General features: G+C 40.0%; 5 protein-coding genes across 9 annotated transcripts; 3 read left to right on the top strand and 2 right to left on the bottom strand.

The window, feature by feature from the left end:
- Nucleotides 1-2,087: 2,087 nt before the first annotated feature.
- On the top strand, nucleotides 2,088-3,202 carry RB195_016572 (uncharacterized protein; the record flags this gene model as incomplete). Of its 2 annotated transcripts, XM_064183160.1 has the most annotated exons (7): nucleotides 2,088-2,156; nucleotides 2,244-2,254; nucleotides 2,324-2,479; nucleotides 2,543-2,627; nucleotides 2,703-2,828; nucleotides 2,929-3,059; nucleotides 3,124-3,202. In XM_064183160.1, 7 exons carry the CDS (start codon nucleotides 2,088-2,090, stop codon nucleotides 3,200-3,202), a joined length of 657 nt encoding a protein of 218 aa, XP_064039040.1. The 2 variants fall into 2 exon arrangements, with proteins under 2 accessions (XP_064039040.1, XP_064039041.1); XM_064183159.1 differs by lacking the exons at nucleotides 2,088-2,156; nucleotides 2,244-2,254 and having other exon boundaries at nucleotides 2,406-2,479.
- A 445-nt stretch (nucleotides 3,203-3,647) lies between these two features.
- On the top strand, nucleotides 3,648-5,772 carry RB195_016571 (uncharacterized protein; the record flags this gene model as incomplete). 2 transcript variants are annotated; one of them, XM_064183158.1, is made up of 9 exons in its annotated part: nucleotides 3,648-3,770; nucleotides 3,943-4,049; nucleotides 4,200-4,325; nucleotides 4,399-4,501; nucleotides 4,562-4,723; nucleotides 4,825-4,964; nucleotides 5,040-5,091; nucleotides 5,204-5,236; nucleotides 5,737-5,772. In XM_064183158.1, the coding sequence occupies 9 exons, from the start codon at nucleotides 3,648-3,650 to the stop codon at nucleotides 5,770-5,772; spliced, it is 882 nt and encodes a 293-aa protein (XP_064039038.1). The 2 variants fall into 2 exon arrangements, with proteins under 2 accessions (XP_064039038.1, XP_064039039.1); XM_064183157.1 differs by lacking the exon at nucleotides 5,737-5,772 and having other exon boundaries at nucleotides 5,040-5,232.
- Nucleotides 5,773-6,970: 1,198 nt separating this feature from the next.
- RB195_016570 (uncharacterized protein) lies at nucleotides 6,971-12,654 on the bottom strand (the record flags this gene model as incomplete). Of its 2 annotated transcripts, XM_064183156.1 has the most annotated exons (17): nucleotides 6,971-7,015; nucleotides 7,076-7,228; nucleotides 7,391-7,545; nucleotides 7,596-7,719; nucleotides 7,779-7,925; nucleotides 8,005-8,090; nucleotides 8,500-8,578; nucleotides 8,643-8,735; nucleotides 8,804-8,911; nucleotides 9,399-9,650; nucleotides 9,733-9,774; nucleotides 9,834-9,949; nucleotides 10,819-10,983; nucleotides 11,048-11,176; nucleotides 11,246-11,344; nucleotides 12,374-12,448; nucleotides 12,540-12,654. In XM_064183156.1, the coding sequence occupies 17 exons, from the start codon at nucleotides 12,652-12,654 to the stop codon at nucleotides 6,971-6,973; spliced, it is 1,983 nt and encodes a 660-aa protein (XP_064039036.1). The 2 variants fall into 2 exon arrangements, with proteins under 2 accessions (XP_064039036.1, XP_064039037.1); XM_064183155.1 differs by lacking the exons at nucleotides 12,374-12,448; nucleotides 12,540-12,654 and having other exon boundaries at nucleotides 11,246-11,327.
- RB195_016569 (uncharacterized protein) lies at nucleotides 11,837-13,404 on the top strand (the record flags this gene model as incomplete). Of its 2 annotated transcripts, none has more annotated exons than XM_064183153.1 (3): nucleotides 11,837-12,042; nucleotides 13,077-13,151; nucleotides 13,251-13,404. In XM_064183153.1, the coding sequence occupies 3 exons, from the start codon at nucleotides 11,837-11,839 to the stop codon at nucleotides 13,402-13,404; spliced, it is 435 nt and encodes a 144-aa protein (XP_064039034.1). The 2 variants fall into 2 exon arrangements, with proteins under 2 accessions (XP_064039034.1, XP_064039035.1); XM_064183154.1 differs by lacking the exon at nucleotides 11,837-12,042 and adding an exon at nucleotides 12,970-13,007.
- Nucleotides 13,405-15,229: 1,825 nt separating this feature from the next.
- Nucleotides 15,230-17,532, bottom strand: RB195_016568 (uncharacterized protein; the record flags this gene model as incomplete). The annotated part of the gene is made up of 11 exons (XM_064183152.1): nucleotides 15,230-15,283; nucleotides 15,338-15,436; nucleotides 15,506-15,694; nucleotides 15,748-15,893; nucleotides 15,994-16,105; nucleotides 16,172-16,294; nucleotides 16,505-16,615; nucleotides 16,673-16,833; nucleotides 16,925-17,037; nucleotides 17,104-17,306; nucleotides 17,365-17,532. 11 exons carry the CDS (start codon nucleotides 17,530-17,532, stop codon nucleotides 15,230-15,232), a joined length of 1,479 nt encoding a protein of 492 aa, XP_064039033.1.
- Nucleotides 17,533-26,061: the final 8,529 nt, after the last annotated feature.

Below are 26,061 nucleotides of genomic sequence, written 5' to 3'. Positions count from 1 at the left end.
GCCCTATATGTAGCAACAAATACAGTAAATTAACTCTTCTTCTTCACTTCATTGTCATCTCACCAAGCTGGGCAGGAGAATCGTGTTTGAATTTACTATATCACCCAAATTATTTCTGTAAACATAAAAATCGTCTTCTCAAAAGATGTACTCCACACTAATCGCAGATAAACATGAACTCGAATAATGGCACGTTTTTACATTCTCAGACAAGTGTTGGCCGTAATTATTAAGTTGTTTATTAGCAATGCAAGCACGTAAACAGATCCAAAGCAAGTGTAATCTCCGTTCTACGACCACTTATGTCGTTCACGAGAGACTATGTTCTTTCATCTTAATAAATGTTTGCGACATCATACACACTAATAACGATGTTCAAACGAAAATAGAGAACAGCCAATTAGTAACTTCTGAACTATCTTATAAGAAGCATCTTCGTAAAACTTTCTGTAACTACACCATATGAAAGGGACTAAGAACGGAGCACTGGAAAACAGGAATTGTTCTCCTTATTTTGTGGAACAGCAGGAAAGTGACGCCCAAAAATGATAGGACTTCGTCGGGGGACGTAGGCATCAGGTCTACAAAAGTTTGTTGAGCATAATGTCATCATGTTTCGCGAAAGCGAAACTTGCCGTCGGTCCTGAAGAGAACCGCCGTGGTTTCCGAGGTCCCGATGGGTCTATCCTTGGTTGGGTTAAAGGCATCACCCCACGAATCTGAGGTGGTGCAGATTTCAGGGGGAGTATTCGTATACGGGATGGGAGACTACGGAGAGGGAGATGATTCCGTCCATTTTTTGCTAATTGCCGTAAAAACGGCCCGGAAGATGCGGCGCCGCACAAGACTGGCGCGCTCCAATCGAACCTCTTGTACAAAATGGCGCGCCAAAACGAATGAAGTCGTATCTTCCGGGCCGTTTTTTACGGCAATTAGGAGGAAATAGACGGAATCACCCCCCCCCCCCCCTCTCCCATCCTGCATACGAATACTCCACCTGAAATCTGCACCACCTCAGATTCGTGGGGTGATGCCTTTAATACGAGTGCAGTGGAAACGAAAACATCGGTAACTTCTCTCTCCAGTTATGCACGTCAATATTATTTGGTCGCTTTTTTTGAGAAAAACTCAGTGCAATAACTCTTCGCTTCGGGACCGTTTGTTGAAGAAAAATTTTCAGTAATGAAGCGAGTGAAAACGAATTCCACCCGCGTGGCGCGTTCGTTCGTGGACAGATGTCTCTTGGATAGTTATCGAGTTTATCCAGCTGAAGGAATTTACTGGAAACGGGCTCGGGAAAGCGGAAAGACACTTCCTTTTAGCTCCGAGTACACACAACCGTTGTGATTTCTATGCGTTCCACCTTCTACTTACAGAAGAGGATGGAAATACTGCGCATTTGAAGAAGCTGCTACAGCTAATACAGAAGAACACCTACAAATAAATCGGAAGAGGGTCACATTTTAGTCGTCTTCATTACATTTTCTTCATCTACACTCCTCTCCAATCGGGCTGCGCAGCTGAGCGGAGATCCAGTCTGGACCTTACCACCACTTTTGGCGTACTTAAATGAGGGAGAATGTAGTTGGGAGGAAGGAGGAGGGAGGAGAAGGGAGCAGGCACTCAATGCTCTTATTCCTGGAAGCTCTAAGTTACGTTTTTCTATACTTTTAGCTTGCATGCTATAGATCCTCTAAGACTAATGCTTAGGTTCTGCTGCGTTGACTGACTTAGTTATTTACTTCCAAAAATAAGAACACTTTTGAGTGCTCCCTCCCTCCTCCCAATTATACTCTATCCCGGAAATGTTGCTGCTGTGCGAAATGGACACTTCCCTATGATAAGCGCTCCAAACATCCTTATTTCGACAACGTTCATTAATAACTGCAAGATTATTGACATATGTTTTAACATGTTGTCTGCTAATTCAGAACTAGTAGTTCTCGTTTTTCCCATAAAGTTCCCGTCACGATGACTTCGCACCGAAAATACATACGTAGAATCTTCACGTCCGTCCCGTGGTCAAAGCATTTTGAATTATTGCGCATAAACTTTACTACTTTGTGTGAATCTGCAGACAAGATCTAATGATTAACGGCTACCCCCAACACCATTCAAATCTCGCATGCCGTCTGCTGTCGTTTGATGGATATGAGGTCTTGGTTTTGCTAATTCATGGATTTTCTCCTTACCTATTGAGTCGGCATATTTGTGCGACATCTTCGTTGATATTGTCATATCAGGGTGTTCTGTGGTCTAAGAGCTCTGTCAATTCTCGTCCCGAGAGTTTCTGAGACGCGTTCCTTCCTTGGTTGTTCTCCAGCGATTTGATTCCAATTTCAAGCAAAGTGGACTCTCGTACAACTTCTTCGGACGGTGCTTTGGTCGCTGGTGGGAGTCCGAATATGGCGTCAGAAATTGACGTAGCTCGACACAGGTTCCCATTTTGCATTGTGTGGACGCCGCTCCCAGTGCTGACGTATGCCTTTCATTATAGCAGATTTCTTTCCTCTTCTGTTCAAATACTTTCCTTTTATTACAGCTGGATCTTTCCCTTAATTGGTCATATGGGTATAGGAACAAGCAAGGGGATTATACGCGATTTCTCAGGCAGTTACTATGTTTCTGTGGGTTCTCTATTCGGTTTCATAGGTTATATCCCAAGTTCTCTCTGCGAGTTCCATGTGTCAATCCATTTTTAGGAGGATGACATGGGTTTTGACTGGCCAACAATGTATTGGAAGTTGTCAGTAGATTCTGTTGAAGGGGGTGCCGAAGCTTATGACAGAGCCATTCGCGAGGCTTCGGACGAGTACAAGAGTAGAATGGTTTGTATAATGCACTATTTTTATTTATTTCCTGCTTTACTTCACAAGTTCAACTCAAAACTAGTTTTTCCCTCCTCCGGTATTGCAGCGTTTTTTCCAGCATAATCTCTGTTGTGATAACTGTCATTCCCACGTTGCTCTTGCATTAAATACAATGAAGTATGACAATCATGATCGATGGAATATGGTGAAGTTGGGATTTTACATCCAAGTATATGGAAAATATACTGGGTTGGTTTATCTTTCGCTTCACTGTACTTCTTTGGTTAACATTTGTATGTGTTCGATCTTTTAGAATTGGTGGCTTCCTTAAACAATGGGGATTCTTTCTGCTCATTTGTGTCGTTGTAATCACTTTGTTTATTCTATTCTAACGTTAAAGCGTTTTGTGCAAATTTTTTACATGCTACAAGAACATGGTCGTATCTCTTTTCTTGTTTAAAAAACTTGTACAGTTATTTTTGTATACATTCTTTGGCGGTTGTGTGCTCTGCACATGTTTTTGTAGTATAGGCGGTGTGCAAATGATTCAGACGTAGGATTTTTCCTGATCATTTGATTTTGTACTTTTTCTTTAATATCTCTTGGATCTAATCTACATAATACATGTTCTATAAAATAGTCTGAGTCATTGCTTCTTTTAATGTTTGTCATTACCGTTCAGATTTTTAGAGAGCCTTAATGTCTATGGTTTGTAAATAAAGTGTTATCCTAACCTTGATCCGGTTCCTCACTTGGTCTCGGCCGTTTTATTGAAATTGCGCCAAGATTCTGACAAAGATATCAACGCTATAAAAAAAAATTTCAAGGCTATTTATCATGGTCCGTCTCACGGTGGAGCTGATTGATAATGCTCCACAGTTCATCAACACGGTTCGGGAGCGCGAGCTTAACTTACGTGGCTACAAAATCCCTGTGATTGAAAATATGGGTGTTACAAAGGTAACTTTTATATCCTCATTGTCCTTAACCGTCATGACTTTATATCTTTATGAAACGAAGTTGTTAGTTACAGAACTGTTGTACTACTCAGGTTCACATTCTCCAAAACTTTGCTTCTTTATTGAGCTTCACGACTCTCACATATTATATTATGACTTGCTGTAATTTCTAGGATCAATTCGACGTCATTGATTTGACCGATAATGATGTGAAGAGGCTGGACAACCTTCCGTTGCTGAAGCGAATACATACTCTTTACCTGCACAACAACAGAGTCCAGTATGTTCCAATTTTTTTCTTCTCGTAATGGATAGTGGGTAGAAGACTTCACACTGAAGAATATTTCTCCATAGAAAATGTGTTGATGCTGTAGATCTTTCAGTATTCTTAGAATGGATACTATTTCGACTCTCAAGTGTTACTTTTAAGCTACATACAGCCAGACATTGGGGAAAAGCTACCAAACTTAAAAATTCTTGCTCTCACAAATAACAATATCACGGAATTAGGTGATATTGATCCGCTAGCGAACTGCAAGAAGTTGGAATACATCACGTAAGTACTGGATTCACTTCTTCTCTCTTTATGTGTTTCTTCGGATGTTGATACTAATTCATTTTTTTTGCAGCTTCATTGGAAATCCCATCACGCACAAAACCAATTATCGTAACTATATCATCTACAAATTACCTTCTGTACGTGTAATTGACTTCAAACGAGTGCGATTGGCGGTTCGTGCTTTTTTTCTACCTCGAAGTGTTCGTACTTTGTCAAATACTTAATGTTTCCAGGAAAGGGAGGCGGCTCGTAAAATGTTTAAGGGAAAGAAAGGTCAGAAGAACCGTGAGGCTATCAAGAGAAGCACGAATGCTCCAGCTGACATCGAAAACGGTGAAACCTCTAGAGTGAATGGATCTGTAGCACTTACTCCAGAAGACAGAGTAAAGATACAGGTAATGATGTTATACTCAAACGCAGTGATGGAATTTTTTATTTTAATTATTACTTCTTTCCCCGCTTCTGTGTTCATTCCGGTTGATTTTTTTCCTTTGAGAATGCTATTGCAAGCGCGCGATCTCTTGCTGAGGTGGAACATCTACAGTCAATCCTCGCAAGTGGCCGTGTTCCTGAAAGAGGTTGGAATAAGCAGATGCTACTTCCCAGTGATGTAGCGACTGTTTCACAGGATGGAGGGTTAGTACTTGTTGCTTTGGCTCATATTTCGTTCGTTTCTTAATCGAGTTCCATGCTCAACTCTTTTCGGTTTAGGTTCGTGCCTGAGACAGAGGATTCGGAATACTCAGCTGCTGCACGTGACAGTGTGACTGGTATGGAATTAGAACAGCATGAACAGAATGGAAATCCTCCTCAATATGGCAACGCTCCAAATGGTAATGGACATCGTGAACCTGATGGAGACGGTATGGATATAGAAGATGATTCTGGGTCTGCTAATGTATAAAATGGTAAGTCTTTTAAAATGGTTGATTTTCGGCGCTGTGTCACTGCTCCTTCGTAAGTTCCTTTTAGTACCTTGCTTTAAAAGCTCTCATTTTGGGCATATCATCCGCGAATCGATTTTTTAAAATCTAATGTTATTAATTTGCATATTCAATTATTTTGTATATTTCTGAAATATGGTTCTAATTTTAACATGGGATCCAGATGACAGATAATCGAGAAGTTTAGGGGATTGCGTTTCTGGAAACATTGTTTTGAACTGATTTTTGTGGTTCTTTTTGACGAAGATATCCCATCTGTATTGAATACAAAGTTCAGAAATGAATATTCTTAAATTGTTCTCTTCTTCATCCATATAGTCTCTCGATATATCACTCTTGCTTTAACAACACAGTTACGTTGCTTAATCCACAAGAGGATCGTTGGAGAAATACTTTGTTGTTTACAAACTCATTAGTTGATGAATTATCCAGTTTCAGTAAAATCAACTCCTAAGTGTTTTCAGGTGAGTCCCGTCCGTCGCTCTTTGCCCACTTTTTAGCTGCTACGGAATCTCTTTTCCGGATGGCTCCACTCGAGATGTGTTGTTGCTCTTATCGGATGTTACTTTGATGAGAACAGAAACTCTTGTCGTAGAACATGCAGTGTTTTTATTTGAAGGGATTTCATACATTTTTCATTTATGACTCTTTTTGTTTTACATAAGTGATGTTGGTCTCTAGACTGGGAACGAGTTTTGTTGAGTATCTTCAGTTTGTTATTGAATAAATCTAAAATATGACATTTATTGTGACTCAATCAAGGATGATAAAGGAACCCTATGGGGGCTAGAATGCTGATGTGCAGTCATAATGTTATTGTAAATGGTAAGTCACGAGTATCTCATTCTTCTTCCTTAATATATGTTATACCTAGTAGTGCTTTTGTAAACATCCAATACTTGGAAGGCTTGGGGTCAGCGGTCAACTCATCTAATTCCTGCTAGTCTACTTAAGAGCCGGTGTTCCTTAGTGCGCCTCCCTTTTGTGGACACAGCTGAACGTTACCTTTCTCACCAAAATACTCCACTATGAAGTGAAGTGTCTGCCTATTTTTACTGAAGCCGCAGCGATGCATATGCGTCAAGGAAACAAAGGGGTTGTGGTCACCCGGAGAAGAATGCTTCACTGTTTCCGTGTTTTGATACTATTATAATGCATTCTAAAAATATTTCACCATTCGAATGTACGTAGCAGATCCTTGCATGGCGCGACTCACTTTTCGACTTCCAATTTTTCTATGCAAAGTCGCACACCTTTCTGAACTAGAAGTCAGAGGAAAAATTTATTCGTCACCGGTAATTTCATAGTTAATGCACAAGTAGTAGTTAAGGTTGTGAAAGTACGCTAACAGAGGCAGTTAAGTATTCAAATAAAGGACCATATCGCATAAGATGTTAACTTGACAGAAAATGGTGAACGTGAGTGATTTCTTTCTGCTACGCCACATGTAGAGCAAAGAGTAACCTTTCTTATCACATAATTTTCATATCTCGAGAAAGAAATATTCATAGCGAAGTTCAAGTACAACTCTATCTGCAATCATTGCACAGAGATGCAAGGACCTTATAGGAAAATGGGAATGATGAGCCTCGTGGATTACTACATAGGCTATGGGAAAAATTATATGGGAAATATGGCTGTGGGAAATACCATAATTGAGACCAATCGAGATTGTCTCAGACGAACCTGGGACGCATATTATTGTTCTTGCTTCTTGGCGGATCCAATCTTAGTCATACTCATCTATAAAGCCCTCTCTTTATGAATGCATTATATAAACAAAGCAGAAAGAAAGGAACCGACCTGTTGAGCAAAATCTAAGCTGCGTTTCGTCTCGGCAATTTGTGTTACAGCCGGATTCAACGCGACTATGACCATGGTTTTTGAGTTACCTGCCCCTAGACTGTCTCGAAGCAACATTGTGAGCTTCGAATTGCGATATGGAATGTGCTGATTCTAGAATATGTAGAAGTTGTAACATTGCGACATCTTCACATGAAATATAGGCTTAGCATAGCGTACTAAGCTGAGCAGCGCATTCGAATGCTTTATTGTTCCACTACTACAGCAAAGTATTTCGCACTGTTGTGATAACTATACGAAAAAAAAAGAACTTACCTTGTTCAACTGACTACGTATACAGTTCTGAAGATTTGACAGTGCTGAATTGATGTGCGTCATCTCTTTAAAACGATCTCCTTCTGCGCCAGATTCTTTGACACGTTCGGATCCAGCAAGATCAACAAGATGGAGGGCTGCGTAACGGTATGCGCCTAAAGTGGTAGTTGCTCTCCGAATGTTGAAAATGGGATACATTACAAACCTGAGGTCTTGTTGCTGCCCTGCACTGCAAGCTCAAATACAGCATGACTCCTACTTGACTGTTCGTTGCACTTGGTAGCGGCTGTGGAACGGGTTCGGTCGGCTACGGCCAAAATGTTTTCGATCTTAAATTGCAGCGTTTTTCTAAATAGCTGTCGAAAGCTTCACCAAAAAATCTCCTCACATCACTTTTATCATTGATTTCGTAATACTTCAACCCTATCACGGTCGTATTTCCTGATCCCATTTTCACTTCAAGTTTCTTCCTCTCGGCTAAAAGGTCATAAATTTCTTCGTTGTAGACCTCTAAGAATGAGGCCTTGAAATCGAACTGAAACATCCATTTCAAATAAAAATATTCAACGGTTCAAAATCCATAATAGTGTTTCTAAAAAATACAAAGCACCTACAGTCCAATCTAAATCTGCTAGTTTATCTCTGGAATGGAAGAGAAATTTCACCGCTCGAGGAATGATTCCCTCACTATCGCCCTCTCCTAAAAAACTACAAAATTATCCATGTCACGTTATGACACTATACTATAACTACTCTAAGCATGTATCTATCATTTATAGGTGTTCCTGATTTTATGCGTATTTATGTTTCCAGTTTGTCAGGAGAGTTATCATCAAAGCACAGGGAGCGCTCTTATATGGGCAAGATTTCGAACTCAAGATAATACCTCTGAGAGATCTTATGAAAATAATTGAACGTTGTTAAGATATATGCAAACACGAATACTCTGAACTGAAAAGCCTTATAATTGCTTAGACTGCTAGATAGATGGTATTCCACCACTAGTTTCTCGTGGATAATTACGAAGAATAGATAAAGCAACGGATGGTTAATCCTGTCTTCGCTCGGAACCTAGCTTTACCATTAGTACTGCAGTTAGACTCACTCACCTCCCCTCATAGTGTGAGTTTTACCACTTCCAGTTTGTCCGTAAGCAATTATAGAGACATTGTAACCATGTAGGCACGACTGAAAAGATAGTAAAGGAAAGGTTGTGTGGGGTGGATCTGAAAGAAAAAAGGAACACGCATACCAGAACTAACTCTTCTACGTCGTTGAATACCCTCGCTTGACTCATGTTTGGACCGAATACCCTTTGGAACTCAAAGCACTGAGAACTTTTGCCCTGAATAATCAGGGAATGTGTTATTGAGTTGGCGGAACAATACAATATGTATTATACGCAAGGCATACTTGATCCAGTTTAATCGATGAGACTCCAGGATAACTGATATGAGTAACAGGTACATCCATTTCTTTACCAAGAGGAGGACGTACACGGACTGCTACTCGAATTTGTCCCTGTAGGAAATATTTTGAGAACTCTCTGAGAAAATTGCAAAAACTGTGAGCCTTAAAAAACAGGACGAAAAACAACATTTTATGTCCACTCTTTCCAAAATATCTACTCTGTTTTGAAACCGGAACTGAGTTTGACGATCTTCAATTCGTATATTTTAACATACTCGTTTAGTCTTTGCTTGCAAGGCTTGGTAAGAGCGAATTTGTATGTGTAGTGTGCGACATGAAGCAAGGTGCAGTGGAGTAAGCTTGTGCACTCGAAGCGGCGCAATAGAACCAGCGGTTGGAGTCGAGGTGGGACCATCGCAAACTACAGAGAGGAAGGATGTCAGCAAGGGTACTCCCTAGATTCTAACTCACTACGCTCCGCAGCATCGCTTCGAGCATAGCTTCTTACATAACTACTCCGTGCTTTTAACCTTAAAATCCACTTATCTCGGCAGAACCAAACTAGAATGCCCACCGAAGTAAATGCCTGACTGCCCACCTTTAAATCTACCACGGCGTTGTGGAGTAACCGCATTTCCTCATCCTTTTCACGTAGTTCATCGCGTTTGGCGGAAAGTTCCGACATCAACCGTCCAATGCTCTCAAGTTGGTCTTTACTTTCACTCTCAAGACGTTCGATCGCTGCTTGCATAGAGGCAGACTTCGACTTTTCCGCCTCAAGAGCGAGCTGCACAGAAGCGAGCTGTGCGTCCTTCAATGAGATCGTTTGTCGATAACACTCGTTTGAACTCTGAAATAGGTACATAAAAGGTATAAAAATACATGTAACACTGAAAATCACTGTATCTAGATAGATTAAGCTAAGTTGCTACCTGCAATGTTTCCAAATTCTGATCTTTCAAAGAGAGTTGACTCTGAAAAAAGAGATTCACTTGCAAAGAAGGGAAAACTACGATGAAGGACGATGCAACACCTTCAAGAGCTCATTCGCTGCAGTCATTTTTGCAACATCCCCTTCAAAAGACGTCACTTTTGCCCGCAACTCAGTCAATTCCACATTTTCTCGACTCGCTGATGAGGAACGACGAGCTAAAAAATGTAGATAGAATTGCGCGGAACACTGGGTGACCACGAGATTGCAAACTCACTAACACTCGTACAAGTCAAACCGTTTTAATCTCTTTTTCTTTTTATGCTATTAAAAAGGGCGAAAAACCGAGCGAAACAAATCTCCCCTTGTTTCACTAGGAAAAAAAATCACAGAAATTCTCCTTATTTGTCCTAATAAGTGAAAACAGCCACAAAACTTTTCTAAGGGCATATTAGCAAATCACAGTATCCCAATATCTCAAGAATTAGAACAAGTTCGAGGTCTACAGACACACGCCATAAGTATGAGAGACGTCCAATCGTCGCCAAACTCCAACATAGACACTTTAAGAAGCGATCCTCAAACATTATATTGTGAAGATTCGAGCAAAATGTAGTTGCGGCAGCGGACACTCCACCCCGCTCCAATTTTTGAATTTTTACTTAGCGGGCAAGAAAAAAAAAACGTTCCTACAGCTGAAAGACTGTCAAATTTCTTTCTAAAGACAGACTGTCAAATGTTCTTTTCAATTCCGTAACCCAGCAGCCTTCATAAAGGTTACACCACTTAAACCAATACCAACTTTGCGACCTTGTGAATAAAATCAATGTGCCGTTAATAAAGAAGATCAATACTAATCTTGGCTACAGTCCAAGCAAATCAGTAAAAGCAAAGTGTAGTTGTTGCATGCAAAGATTTTTCATTTTGTATGCAGCTGTTCATGATATGACTCCTCCTTTTTTCTCTTAATAGCTTCAGACTATATGTCATGAATCCTCGAAGACAAATGCTTAGAGTCTAGGGCTATACTGAATCTGGGGGGCTATACTGAATGAACAAAGCACAAAGCCTACAAAGGACAACTAACAAGTGGATAGCGGACATGGAGTGTTCACTCGACTGGAACTCGTTACGGATACCACATTCCGTCGTGAAGCGGACGATGCTGTAGTTTGAAGATAGCGTGGTAATCCATTTGTACTTGCTAATGTTGCTCTTCCTGTTCTCATGGACTCGGGCAACGGTTTGGAAACTAAAACTTCTCTCTAAAGTTCCTCTTTAACTTATAAAACCAGCAGCACAGCTGGAACCATTACCTTGTGAAGCAACAGTAAGATTGACCCGTTTTGCTGGAATTGCCGATGACATCGCTCTATTGAAGTGTTCAATACTTTTTCTTTTCAGGTTTCGAGCAGTTTGAACTGTAGCGGACAGTGGCGCACGAGCTGAAACCGCACTGATAAATAATTAAACTAAGAAACCTCTTCACTGATAAACGAAGGGTTGAACTTGACCTTTTCCAGGAGTAAGGCGAGGGATATTAGAACGACATGTTCCGAAAACCTTAGGCCTAGGAGAGGGACGATCGCCTTCCATAGTGGCTTCGAATGGATCTAAACTATGTGTCCTAAAGTGTAGCACAGTAAGAAGATTATAGTAAAAATGAAATAAAAGGTAGTTGTTCGAGGGGGGCACTCAGTGGCGCACTTATTTATCGAAGTGAATAATCAAATCAATCGGGCCCTGAGGCCAAAGTATTAGAATATTATTATTATTATTTGGAGGAAGTAAGTTAGACCATCGGGAAATAAGGGAGCCATTGAGTGAAAAAAAAAATGAAAGCAACCAATCCATCCACGCAGGTAGATCTTGCTTCATCTTCCTTCAAAATATATGTACTGCCGCGCGAACGAGCTACTGGACGTGGCTACGGAGAAAGCATTCATCGAGGCGTACAGTATCCAGCATTTCAATGAACCCTTCTCCACATGGTCCGCAGAATCAAACCAGGAGATCGGGCTGGCAATTGTCGATCAGTGGTCAGTTGTTTTACAGTCCGGCCAAGAAATAATTGCTCTACCTTGCTGCAGACGAGTCTGCAATTGATGTCTGCGCTGGGACCCTTGCCTAATTCCCTTCTCGAGCTAGATGCCAGCTGTTTTATGCAGGACCTTTTCATCAATTTACTGGAGGCTTCATTCATACTACTGAGCCCGAGAGCAACAACGATATGCAAAACTCTTTGTGCCGCATCAGTTTTTGTTGTGGAGGAGCTGCAGATACATTCGGATCGAGTCAAAACGGCCACAAGGTTGGTGGATCTGTAGAACAGTTGCAATTGAGGTGGGATCACCGCTAGCTCTACTCATTTCTGCAGTCCCACCGGAGCTAGTGATGGTCCCATCTCGATCCCAATTCCAGGTTACATCGTACCAGGCTTCACATCGTTTTAACCTAAGTCTACTAGGTGTGTTGAAGTCTTACGACGCTTTCGGTGCATTTCTCAAACTAGTGATTTGATCCCATCAATGCCCGCTCTTTGTGTGGCTTGAACAGTTGTCTTCGCATCAAGTGTGAAAGAATCTTGGAAGAGCCAATAACAGGAAGAAATCCTCTACTGTTTAAACTTTATTCAAACCAACCGGTAAATTGATGGTCCTTCGGATCGGAGGTACCACTAGTACCCAAGCAGATGCACTCCGAGAATGATACACAATCTTGAAAACGTAGTAGATGTCCACCCTTTTATAGTTGGTTTTATCAAATGATATTCATATTTTGTTACCATTTACCACCGATTTCGCTAACCTAATATAGTGAGAGCAAGATAGGAACCGGATATCCTGGTTCTCCAAGTTTCAGCGTTTAGCGCAGTTGGTAAAAGGTCTGTACGAGCGCCTTTCAACCCTCCTATTCGACACATTGGAACCAGAACTTCATGAAAAAGTTAAAACACTTGTCGATAGTCAAATTTAAGCAACAGCCAAGATTGCTAACTAACTTTATTACGGCGTTGACGAAGGCGGGCTGGTTGTTGTTTAAATTCGACTATCGACAGGTCGCAATCTCTATGCCAAGATTCAAGGAAGGCTGAACTATCGCACTTCTGGAAGGTAAAACACTGTAATGACATGTCGGCTTACCACCGCAGATTAATGCAAGGCCGCACACTCGTTCATAAGCCTCAAACAATTCTGAATAGAAGTCGTTTTCGTAGGCGCATCCCGAGCGGATCGGTATGCCAGAAACTTTGTCCGTATCCTTTTCCAAAGCATGGTTGCTTGAATTTCAAATTTGTAACGGAAATAAAAGAAAAACATATGAAAGGTAAATAGCCGTTTGCAGTCTCAAGGCGGTGTCGAGATCCCAATGGTACAATCCATTAGCAGGAGAGATCGTGTTGTCCCGCTGTACACCAGGGTGAGAATACATTTGGAAAAATAGTAGTGGTCCTCACTGGACCTCACTCTCAGCAATTACGATTATGTTCTACTGAACGAGATAAGTATTCAATTTTAGGAACACATCATGGGAGTATGACAAAAATCTGATAGCAACGCGTGAGGTTATCGAGGAGAGACTACGAGCGTTTGCTGCAACTGTAGAGCATGATTTTGCTCAATCACTCTCACGACTTCCAGCATATGTGTCTGTTCACTCACTAACTTTATGAACATCCATTTAAAGACATCACCCCACGAATCCGAGGTAGTGCAGATTTCAGGTGGCTTATTCGTATACGGGATGGGAGGCTATGAAGAGGGGGTGATTCCGTCCGTTTCTTCCTAGTTGCCGTAAAAAACGGCCCGGAAGATACGGCTTCAGGCATTCTGGCACACTATTTTCTACAAGGAGTTCGACTGGAGCGCGCCAGCCTTGTGCGGCGCCGCATCTTCGGGGCCGTTTTTTACGACAATTAGGAAGGAATGGACGGAATCATCCCCTCTCCATAGTCTCCCATCCCGTATACGAATACTCCACCTCAAATCCGTACCACCTCAGATTCGTGGAGTGATGTTTTTAATGTATTGCGAACTTTTCCTTGTTCAATGACTCTAAGAGTAGTATTTCCGAGATATCGGGTGAAAAACATCACTAAATAAATGAGTAACAACTAAATGCATAACAGAGAGAAATGAAGAGTGTTCTGAAAGCGCTGAAAGGAGCTGTTCTGATGCAACTGTGATCTCAAAATAATTTCAACAGAAGCGAAATCGGCGAGAAACCGCTCGTCGCCTTCACCTTACTCAAACTTTCTGAGTACAAATAGTATATATCACTCAAACTGTGTGATCATTGTACTGCTCGTAGACTATCGGAAAATAAGTTTATTTGATAACTTCACTAACCCGTTAGTACTGTCTCAAGTACGATAACTATTGTTTATGAATAGAACAACAATGTGGCAACTACATATTCATAAGTTACAACAATTTATGTACAACTGTTTACTGCAAAAAATCTTTGAACCTACCTTAAAACTCTTTTTTTTTCGAATCAAATCACTTATTTTGCACCTTTCATGACACAAGAACTGTGCTGCCACATTGATGCTGTAAACAGCAGTCAGATTTAAACACTTATATAGTTGAAAAAGAATGTGGAAAAGAGAAAGTACAAAATAATATTGACAAAAATGCAAAAAAGTAAATCTGATATGGAACTTGTGCGGAATTTCTCGGACTAGCTCTACTTCTCCGTGATGAAAGCACCTGGAAATGAAGGAGTTGGGGCGACGTTGACCAGAATATGCGATATGTTATGCTGCGATATTTACGTGGTGACAACACGATTCTAAACGGTCTGGAGTTTATTGCGAGCGTGTCATTACTATACGAAGTTATAGTGGCATCCAACTTAAGGACGGAGGTTCCACTGGGCACCGCGAAATTCTTAGCAAACATTGGTTCTCCTCTTGTGCAATAAAAAGCAGAATCCTAATATTTTTTGTATTTTTTTATTCAGTGAAACATTGATGAGCTCCTTTTCGATCGTTTTGTCGTTATATTCTGGTCAACAACTTTGAATCAACTTCGCAGACGTTTTTAAATGTCGACTTTCACATTTAAACTTCCAACTTATGCTGTTCTCATGCTGCAATCCGGAAACTTAATCTTTTATGCTCCTCCTTGTATTTAACCGGGTCGCCTTCAACCGGACGAGTGCGATACGTCTCCCACGTTTTCCTTTCTGGCGCACACTTCCTCATTCCTTCGCTGTTATCTGGTTGGACCCCCAGTGAAAAAATTTTTTCTAGTTCGAAGCGACTGTATCACCTTTTCACTGAAACGAAAGGAAAGGGTAACGATAATTTGACAGTGTGCAATTAACGTCACGAATACGTCGCTGCCGCTGTAAAAAAAAAAGAACACATTCGTGCGCCCTACCTCGATCTGACGATAAAAATTCTATGAACATGCTTACTTCTTTCGCTTTACTCACTAAATGTTTGCTGTAATGTTGTTTGCACTAACCCGTATTTCTCATATTTTCGGATATTACGTAGGGAAAACGACGTCGAGCTTCTTTCGCTGAGCCATATCGTTTAATACCTGAACAAAAGCGAATGAAATTGGAAGAAAATAACTGTGTTCGAGTACGCTCACCTCATTCACCGATCGCCTGCTTGTTTCCGGACACATCCACATCATAATCGTGAATACGCCAGTGGGAGCTAGAAACAAGAACATAGACTGCCCATGGATCTGAAAGAAATCGGTTGTACATCATGAGATCAAATCTATGCCTTAAGTTCGGATACGCCTGGTACGCACCACGTTAGCTAGCGGGTAGAAGGCGAATTCGACTCCAATCTTAGTAAGAGCTTCGAACATTGTAAGGATTGATACGGACGAGAGAAGGATGCTTCGGGGGACGAGCTCGGCAGAGTAGAATCGAGAAAGTGAGCCGATTCCACATGCGCTGATCAGAAGTAGAGTGGCGAGTCCGATCAATGTCGCTATCTGAATCGGTATGAATGGAGTAATTCCTGGGATATCGGCTGCAGTTCTCTCACCTTCCAGCTTGGTCCGATATCGATTGCTGCCAACAACAGAAGAAGTGAAACGAAACATATTCCAGTGGATCCTATGAGCATCGGTCGTCTACCGATTCGATCTACCAGAAGGATCGGGATCAATGTAGTAGGAAGTCGAACTATGCCTGAAATAGAACCCATTTTCTCTCTTTTTTGTATTAGTATTATTCTTTCCATTAAAGACGTAATGTGCAGTGTATAGGTGGCCTGAAATTTTCGTCTCACCCAGAATTAATGATTCCATCAAAGCTGCACTATGTGACCAACCACCCATAGAGTGCAACACAAAAGTACTGTACGCTCGAAGACATCTTGCTCCCGTGAATACGTAGGCTATCTTAAATAATTGTTATAATCTACTTTTCTTTCTTTCTCATTTTTCCAATTCATTCTCGTTGATTACCTTCACCATGACGCCCAGCCATGCACCGTGGCGCACCACTTGGGAGACAGGATCGCGAGCTTTCCATGGCATGAAGAGTATGGTGATTGAGTCGTGTTCGGTTTCAATTCCTCCAGACGCTCCCTTAAGGATTCCATCATAATATCACCAACCTCGAACTATTTCTAGTATCAATCATTTCGAGAAAATTCGATAGTAGCTCTCTGATCTCCGCAGTCAGATTCACACATTTGCCAAATACAAAATAAACTTCAGAAATTTCTTTTTTTTTTTTGGTTTTTTTCTTAGTTCTTTTTCAGAAATTTTCGACAGGTTGTTGTTATGCAAGCACACCTTCTGTTTTCCACTTTTCTTTTTTATGGCTTCTTCACATATTCGTATTTCCGAGTCCAGTGACGAATCCTCCACGCTGACCCCATGATACGCTGCCAAGGCCTTCCTTGCCTAAATACTCATAAATGCTGCTTGTTTGTTATATGCAACCAGTAAATAAAAACCAACCTTCTCGGTATCGCCCTTCTGCATGATGTATTGAGGAGACTCGTAGAGAAAAAGAAACATGATCAACGATACAACCACGAAAGCGATGTTCGGAAGAAAGATCCACGGCCAGAGCACGTCATCCGAGAACGGTACACCCAATGCTTGTGTGACCAGCGAGCCTGTATCCATTAATTGTAAGGATTATCTTGGTTGCAGCGCATCCGTATTAGTCCATCTTAGGCCCTCATGATTGTTTTCTAAGTAACGAACCAGCTGCCATGAAGAACTCCTGCATCGCCGCCATTCTACCACGAATATTTGGCGGTGCACATTCGACAATCCATACGGTTGCATTCACGCTGTTCACCCCATTAGCCAAAGACCTTAATAACCTCTTACGTAGACAGAGACTCAAAATGACTCAAGATGCTTCAGAATCCTCTGCTCACCACAGAATCCTGCCCACATATAAGAGCTCAAACGAATGGAAGAGCTTCGCTCCAGCACTAAGCAAGGTTGCTGGGATGTATACTGCACATGCCACGAGCGCAGTTCCTTTCCTTCCGATCTTTTTGCACATAACCGCTGCCAGAAACTGGCCAAAAATCATGGCTATCGGAAAGCAGACGTTCAGAAATGACCACATCATGTCCTAAAAAAGAATCATTACTTGTTGAAAAATGAACAGGTTGCTAATTTTCTGAACATACCAGCGTTGACGAGCTCAGAGGGGAGCCTGTACGGTCGATCCATGACTGATTAATAAATTTTTGTATTTGCAAGTATGGTTGGTTCAGTACCGATGCAATGTAGCCTTGCTGGAATCCAGACGAGAGGCAGAGCGCCCAGGATAGGATATGTATGGATAAAGAAGGCATTCCTGAAAATTGCGCATAAAATTGTCCAAATGCTCACTCGCGAATTCACAAATATATGTAAGGCGATCACTTTCATACTACTTAATCTGCAGTAGACAATGCGAGTCACTTCTGGGTCCCATGCGTTTAGGACCATAGGACAGCACAAAAAAAACACGAGGAACGCAGTTAATCCAAAAGATTAGCCATGAGAACAGTACCAATAAAGGGTTATATTCTCTATCAGTGTTAGATTTTGTCAGAAATAACGTTTCGGATCCAAATCCCAGGAAAACTGAAAAGGTGTACTGTTGTCGTATCGTAGTATTGTAGTATTGGGACTTCGACCGCTGAAGATCAAGAAAATCAGAGATTTTCGATGTAAATATAAAAAACACATCTAAAAATTTTGTGGTTTTACTCTTTGAGAACCAAAATTTACACAGTTTCCCTCTGGTGATACCATATGAATGACCTTTGTGCGGTTAAAGAATGGTAAATCCTTTACATGAGGAATAACAGATGCGAAGGTGGTCAGAAATCAAACTTAATAAAAGATTACTAAGCCAATACTTTTGTCGAAGGGTAAAGTGCTCTTAATCGCTTGTATTTATTCCTCCCCTTCTAACTTTTAGTTAAACCGGCAACTTTTTTCAGTCTAGTTAATTTAATCCTGAGAAAATGCTCTTTTAAAATGTTTACTATAATATTCATGAGGTGCAAATTGTTGAGAGAAGCCAAGAACTAGTGATAATATTAAAATGTAGCATAAAAATCAACTATTACGTCATGGATTATTTCAAATACAACGATTTGTCAACTTATTGATAATGTTTTATGTAATTGTAGGGTTTATTATATAGTGGTAAATTTTCGGTGAAGTGGCCATGTTCCTGGACGGCATAGAGAATTAGGGACCCAGTACTAGTAGCCTACGTGTGCGGGTTTTCCGAGAGCTCTTCCCGCAAGAGCAGCTTCAATTGCCGGAGCGCTACTGACAATAACAACGGCAAAGGGGAGGTCTTTTGAGTTGACATAGACGGTTTTTATGTGAGAACTCAATAAGTGCGGTGTTTGCCTCTTTCTCTCTATATATTTATATTTAGAGGCATCACTCCACCTGTCTGAGGTGGTGCAGAACGGCCCGGAAAAAGGGCCCGGATCGCTTTCCGGGCCCTTTTTTACCGCAATTAAGAAGAAATGAACGGAAGTACCAACCTCTCCATAATCTACGATCCCGTATACAAATACTCCTCCTGAAATCCGTACCAACTCAGATTCGTGGAGTGATGCCTTTAAGTTATATATAATGATTTGCAGAAAGTATCATGTATGTGTTCAGAACACCGGAAATATATTTTTTTTAGATATTGCTCTTAAAATACTCATTTTACATAGCCGTTTCGAACAACAAATTCCATATGTTCTAAGATTTCATTAAAGAAAACTCGTACTAAGATAACTCAATGAAAAGAAATTGAGCTTAAATTTTTTTTCGCGACGGAACCTTGCCACTGTACAAATATTTAATAAGGATATCTAATATCTTTTGTAACCTGTAATCTGTTTAGTAATATCTTCTAGTTTTCACGATCTACTGGTCGTTCTCTTCCTTCTTGTTGACAAAACGATATTTTAAATTAATTTGAGCCGAAGTATTTTTGCGAAGAAAAGGTCAGGAAAAATTCAAAAAGAATTCACTACTATCATTTAGTAATAATCCGATTTTTATTATCACTAACCCATCAAGAAATCCAGAGTTGTCGCGCGTTTGAAGAACACAGCAGACAAAAAAGTGGTTTCCAATCAAAATCCACTATTAAACACCGAACAAACACAAAGTACAACGTCAACTAAGCATAGTTGCTGTACCAGGGTACCTTTTTTTGGGATGAGGTATTTCTCAAAGTGCTATGACCTTAAGAAGAGGTATGGGTCATAACCCACATCTATATATGTAATAAAATCGCTATCATTATCCGGCACATCCAAATTGTACCCAGAATATGGATCTCTTAAGGAGAAAGTGTGAGCTGTTACTTAAGTTAACCGCGTTTAGGCTGCAGATTGTCTTTAGATCTCTGGAAGAGTACAAACTCAAATTTTGGTACGATAACGGTGGTGCAATCCTCACAGGTGAGGAAAAATGCAGAAATTTCCAAATATTGACTGAGACTTATGAAAATGAGGAAAAAAAAAATTCTTTGTTCCTAGAATACAGTAGCCATTGCGGGGCTCATACTTGGCTACTGTCCTACTGTACCTCTGTGGTTGTATGTAACCTACAAGCTACTGTGAACTAAATTTCAATTGAGAACAAAAAAATTTAAGAAGTTTACAAGAACTCACAAGCTACCATATACAATAAAACACATAAATTCTGCTACCGTATACAATAAAACACATAAACAAATTCTGCAAATCAAATTCTCAACGGAGACCAGCCATACTTATGCGGAAACAGAACTATTTTAAATCTCTTTCCTCTTACGATTCCTTAGCTCTCGATTTCTTAGCTCGGTTCTGCTAGCTGTCGTAGACAAGGTTATTAGATTACCATGAAATCCGCATTCCACCCACTAAGTCACAAACTTCTCAAAATATTGTTCTTTAATGTTGATCATAGTTTTTCTGATAGGTAGGTGCCTATATGTGAGCACAGTTACATTTATGTACGCTCCGAATATAAACGATAAGTTGATGTTGGACATGTGTACCTTGGCCGCTATACATGGCCCCCTTTTGTACATAGAAACACAAATGGATAAAAAAAGGAGTATTACAGGTGAGCGAAAAGGAAGGTCTGGCCGAATGACTGCTTTAATTCTCACAGCACCGTAATTTATATCGTCAAACTAATCCCTTCACTGTGAGTTGCCAGGTAAACACTGTACGGTTTCCGTGTCTTGCAGCAGTCGAGAAGGTTCACGTGGAGATCATCGAGCCTATCAATCTTCGACTTTTGAGCTGGCGCTGATGTGTTGTTTCCTCAGCCCATCAGTGCTTGCAGCAAGACTCGTCTGTTTAGCTTTTTTGTTAATTAGCTCTTAGTTCATCGAAGCGAAGTCTGCAAACTATGAAGCAAATCGTCTTGAGCGGTGTTTTTCCACTTCGCACTTTTCTCAGTCGGTCGAACGTCAGCATCTCCCAGAAAAATCCAAAGCACAACACCACAAAACTAATTTTGCCAGTTATATACCTTGTTTTAATGTCTTCCTCGTACTTTCTTAAAATTTGAGAACAATGAACACCACAATTTTTGTGAAAAAAGAAAATTCGAATAAGAAGAGATTTTTTTTCAATCTTCGGGAAACGAGTGGTCTTCCGGTCTGGTACCGATAAAATCTACGTTTCTTGGTAATGTAAATCATGAACCTGTGTGCTTTGTGCTTTTGGCCACTTTATGCAATTTTTTTCGATAGATTTCTCCGATTATTCCAAGTACATCAATAAAATTTTCTCAGACTAATAAATTAATTAGACAAGGATGAGCTTATACGTTTTTTGTATAAGAAAAGTACACTTCGTCAGGTTGTTATGGGATATTCCTGTCTGAAACAACAAGTGTAAGGTAAATATATCGACGCGTATAATGAATGTGCCAGAAAATTCTCGAAGCATTACATATTTGAACAGCACCCATCGCGGTCACGAATGGTATGACGAACTGCTGCGAAATACAGGTAGTTGCACCTGGTACAGAAAAAGTTTGAACCAAATCTGAGAATGACTCATTCATTGAGAAATCGTCAGTGGAATTATATAAATAAATATTTATAAGTGCCGTGATTGTCTCTCCAAAACCCCAGGGTTGACTGTACGGTGGGATCACAGATGAACCAACAATCAAACGCTCAGTTGACATTCGATGGTGATCGCTCTCTGAGAACTGCGAGCAAAATTTCAAAAAAAGTAGCAAACACCTCACGGATATCTCAGCTACAGTGCAGACGAACTCCTAACTTCATTGAACGAAGGTGCATTCGGTCGTCCTTCAACAAGTATCCTTTTAACTCCCGTCTTCGTTAACCTCCTTTGCTATGAGGAAGTTCGCTGTCTCTGGATTTTTGTGGTAGGAGGTGGCTTTTGAGGAGAACACCGGAAACCTGAAGCCTGCGTTGGCAACGATGCCTTATGTACTCATCTTATCCATTTCTCATATTAAAATAATCAACTTCAATTCTTTTTTCTGAAAAATTTCGTTACTGCAATATTGTTTTCTATATCTAAAGAACATGATAATGTATAACAAATATAGACGCGGTTTTTGTTCATTTCAAAATTTTTAATCCAATTTATCTATTATTTGAAATGTATGCGGAAGAATTAAAGACTCATCAGCCAAATGAGTGGGCGCGCGGAAAGAGGAGTATGAATAAGTGTGCGTAATTAAATAAAAGCAATAGGATTTAGAAATTATGTTTGAATTGACGGAAAATAAATTATTTCGAGAAGGTGATGCAAAAAATCCTTCTTTTAAATTAAATTAATTGGTTCATCTGTGCATAAAGTATGTGGAACAATATGTGATCAAATAGAAGGAAAAAAATTAAATATTTATCTAATATCACTCCAAGTACGTCTCCGTTCTTGTTTTTTTTCGATAATGCAAAGCTGTGAGATAAGATAAGATAAAAGATATGATATAATAGATAGATTTATACTTTCTGTACCTTTTTATTATTTTATTGTTTTTTTCTATTATTTTCTATTATTTTTCAAAGTGTCCTACATTGTTCCACAGAAGAGTAGTCGGTGTACCCGAATGTTGGATAATAATTATTCAAATCAATGGAAAGAATTCAGAAAAGGAATATTATACAAAAAAATTTAAAAAATAGAAAAGGTAGTTTATTGACAGAAATTTTAAACCTCGTCATCGACTACTTCAACAGAACAAAGACTCGACTACTTCAACAGATTGTTGTAATCCGATCTCTTTTGAAGCTCTAGTGGAAATCCATTGTGAAAGAGGTTCCTATATGACTATACTGTTTATAAAGCACTTCTAAACGTGTACCTAAGCTGAATATTGTTCCGCTTACTGTAAATATTCTTTCAAAGAACAATCAATGCCTTCGTCTTTCCAGTTTTCTATGGAATCACCTAGAAAACGCATGGGAAATGGTGCTGAGGAAGCTCCTATCAGCAGCGCAAACAAGCGGTGAACAGCTTCACCACGGGATTACAAGAGAACCGTAGAGAGATAAAATTACTGTATTGAAGAAAAAAAATTGGTTGAGTAGTGGAAGACTTAAAGGAGGGAGCGATTAATAATGAGTGAAACAGAGGCACTCTTTATGTACACGGATTCCCGTTAAACTGTAAATAAAGCAGAGATGACGAAATCAGCCAATGATCCCGGTTACAATATCCCGATCATGGAGTTCGTGTCCGAAGGAACTTCCACTAATCCCAATTTAGAAGAGGGACAAAACTGGAGGTATGCTTGGATTATGGATAAAGCTGTTGCTTTTTTTGGACCTACACCTTGCAGAAGTGGTGATTTGACGCTAAACTGTGTACGTCTCGAGATAAAATAAAATCTTTTTCGTTGTTTGCTCGCTGCGTTGCCAGTAAGACTAAAAATTAAAAGCAGCAAACAAAGAAATTGACGATATTAAGGTCTTGTTACGAAGAGATAGGGGTAGAGGTGTAGATCCGGTGATCACGTTCAATTTCCACTAATTGCCTGAAGAACGGCGCGGGAACGGCCTTGTCGATCGAAATTTCCTACGAAGCACCTGGGAACATAGTGGGTGCAATCACAAGCACCAATGGGGTGCTGACACTGTCTCCGCCGCTAGCAGACGCAGCGCATATGCTTGCGCTCGCGTTCGGGGCACGTTATTAGGTGTTGTGCAGGAAAATTCGATAGACATGGCCGGTTATCCACACCGTTTTTCAGGACAATCAATGGGAATCGAGTGTGATTGCGCCCATCTTCACAGATCCACACACCTAACCTTATTTATAATCCTTTACGGGATTGACGGCAACCTTGAAAAGTGCATCCAAAAATAAACGGTTCTATCCGATAATAGTACAAGGAAGAAAGGAAAATCAGAAAAAGAAGGAAAAGGAAATTTAAGGGAAGGTTTAAACCATCTAGTCATTCTATATGTTCTCTGCGGATCAAAAAAAGCTCTGTCTAAAGACTATTATGGGTAACCGTTCCAGAAAGAAACTCTCTATTATCAGAAGAGATTTTCTTAGAAATAATTTTAAACGGTAACTCGAAGCGCTTCAGAATACACAAATCATCTCAAGGAAAAAGAGGCTCTAAAATTCATGGAAAGACTATAAAAAATAAGACGAAATATAACCTTACAAACACGTTGCGAAGGAATTTACCAGGGTACTAAGAGATTTACTAAGATAACGTGTATGTGAATAAATAAGAATAATAATTGAGAATATTTTACGGAATAGTGAGGACCTCGGATGAGGTGCTTCAACGCAATTACTACGTAAATATCAAATTTGTGCGAACTAACAGGTCACGGTTCATCAGAGAGCTGCTGGAAGTGGATTTTTTTTTACGTTCAAATAAAAAGTTGTTTTGCTGCCAAATCACCGTTCATGTGATTTCATCATGTTGACATCCGTGAAATGCTTGGTATTTTTCATGGTTTGTCAAATTTGCCAGAAACTGAGGTTTTTTCTGGTACAGTGAAACTGTGAAGATGTGTCCACAGCGTCTGAATTTTTCACTAATCTGGATTCACTAACTTCTAAGAGTATCGAAAGAGAAAACATTCCATTTCCGAGAAGCAGCTACCGTAGCGTTAGGTGACCTGTTTTATGGAAACAGCTGTCGTTTTATGGATTCACTTTTTCCCCTCAAATCAATGCAGCAGTCACCCTTTCATGAATTTTGGGTTTTGTTTCTCTTTTGACTAATTATCGATTTCAATCCATATTTATTTTAGAAAGAATAAAGTGGCGCTGATCAATCGTTGGCAGGATGCGTCCTCTTTCCTCCTGCTTCAACTCTGAATCATTTTAGAATAATGAACGCGTCTGCATAAAATAATTAATTAGACGGGAGAGTCGATGTGTCAGATCAGTAGTTTTGCACTCCCAGATAAGTATGGAAACAACTGATGGACTTCTAAAAGTATGCAAAGCGTGGTTGGTTCCAGGGTCGTTTCGAACCATCGATGTTTCAGCAGCAACCAAACCTCTTACTGACTGCGCTACACCTGCTCTCGTCATCTTACAACCCTTTAACGTATTACCGAAAGCAAAGCAATTTTATTTCTTTTCTAATATCATTTTATTTATTCATCTTTGATTTTATTCGCACTAAACAGCAGCTGGGTGGTAAGATATACGCAAAGCAGTGCGATATCGTCAACTCGTCATTTTTCGGTTTTTTTTTCAAGTTTTTTTTTTCAAAGTTTTCTTTTCTTCTAAAAAAAACTCAATATTGTGATAGTGATGCCGTGGTTCTGGTTGGAGAAATTCGAGGAGTTGTGGCGATGTGTCGATTCAGTACGCTACTTTCGGATCCACCATCCTCCGCTTCTTCACGTCCCAATGTAAAAAAAAAAAACTAAATTCTGAAAGATATCCATTTCTTCTAAAACGCTCTGTGGTTCCTTATAACCAAAATTACAACAGAAGCGAACGGAAAATGGAAGATTTGCAGCCTCATGTCACATTTTTCCAGTCACAACACCTTTTAAACAATCAACATTTGCGAAGAGAGTTTCTAACGTACAAAAAACTGCATCCACCTCAAATTGAAGGAGAATACCGTTCAATTTTTCTTTCTAAGAAGGTCACAACGTTGAACACTGCAGAAGAAAGTGTTCTAAGAAAAGAAATACAATTGAATCCAGGCAGATGTTTAATTCCTTCTCTCACCCGCTAATATACAAGCCGCTTAACAGATTATAAACTGCTACTTGAGATCGGAAAAAAACCTCCGAGCTATTTTTGGCGGAGGAATTAAATTTCCACGGATACTGTTTGAGAAGGCCGTAAAAGTGACGTGATGTTAAACGACACGTACCGTCTCAGCAAACATATTTAGTTGAGAGAAAATAAGAGAAAGTGTGTACTTATCAGATTAAATGTCTAATCAGGAAATCGATCCGGGATTACACGTGTTATTCATGTGAATCAAGAACCTCGGATTGTTGGGTATACATCGGGTTCGTTCAGCTCACTAGTAGCGACTACTTGGAAACGATTCACCACCGAGGGAAATCAGTCATAGTTCTTCTGTGAAGTTCAAGTAATATCCAGGCGAATTTTTCCCTCTGAAATTGAACTGTTGTGTGTACGCAAAAAGGTACATTTTTTTATTTTTTCTCGATCTTATTTATTTTTTTCCACTTATTTTTTTTTTACTTTTTTTCGATTTTATTCCATTTACTTTAGCTATAACATAGTGGTTCCCTTACGAAAGACTTATGATTCCTGCAGAGGAGAATTGCTCGAAAGTATCCTGAGACCAATGTAATTTACACTCGACATAAAAAATAAACAGGAAGTCGAGAACGCCTTCCTCTTCATCCACGAGAGTGCACATTACATCAA

This window comes from Necator americanus, chromosome II, assembly GCF_031761385.1.
Source record: "Necator americanus strain Aroian chromosome II, whole genome shotgun sequence".
Classification (NCBI taxonomy): Eukaryota; Metazoa; Nematoda; class Chromadorea; order Rhabditida; family Ancylostomatidae; genus Necator; species Necator americanus.
Note: the sequence above shows the minus strand (reverse complement) of the source record. Positions and strands in the feature narration are given on the sequence as shown.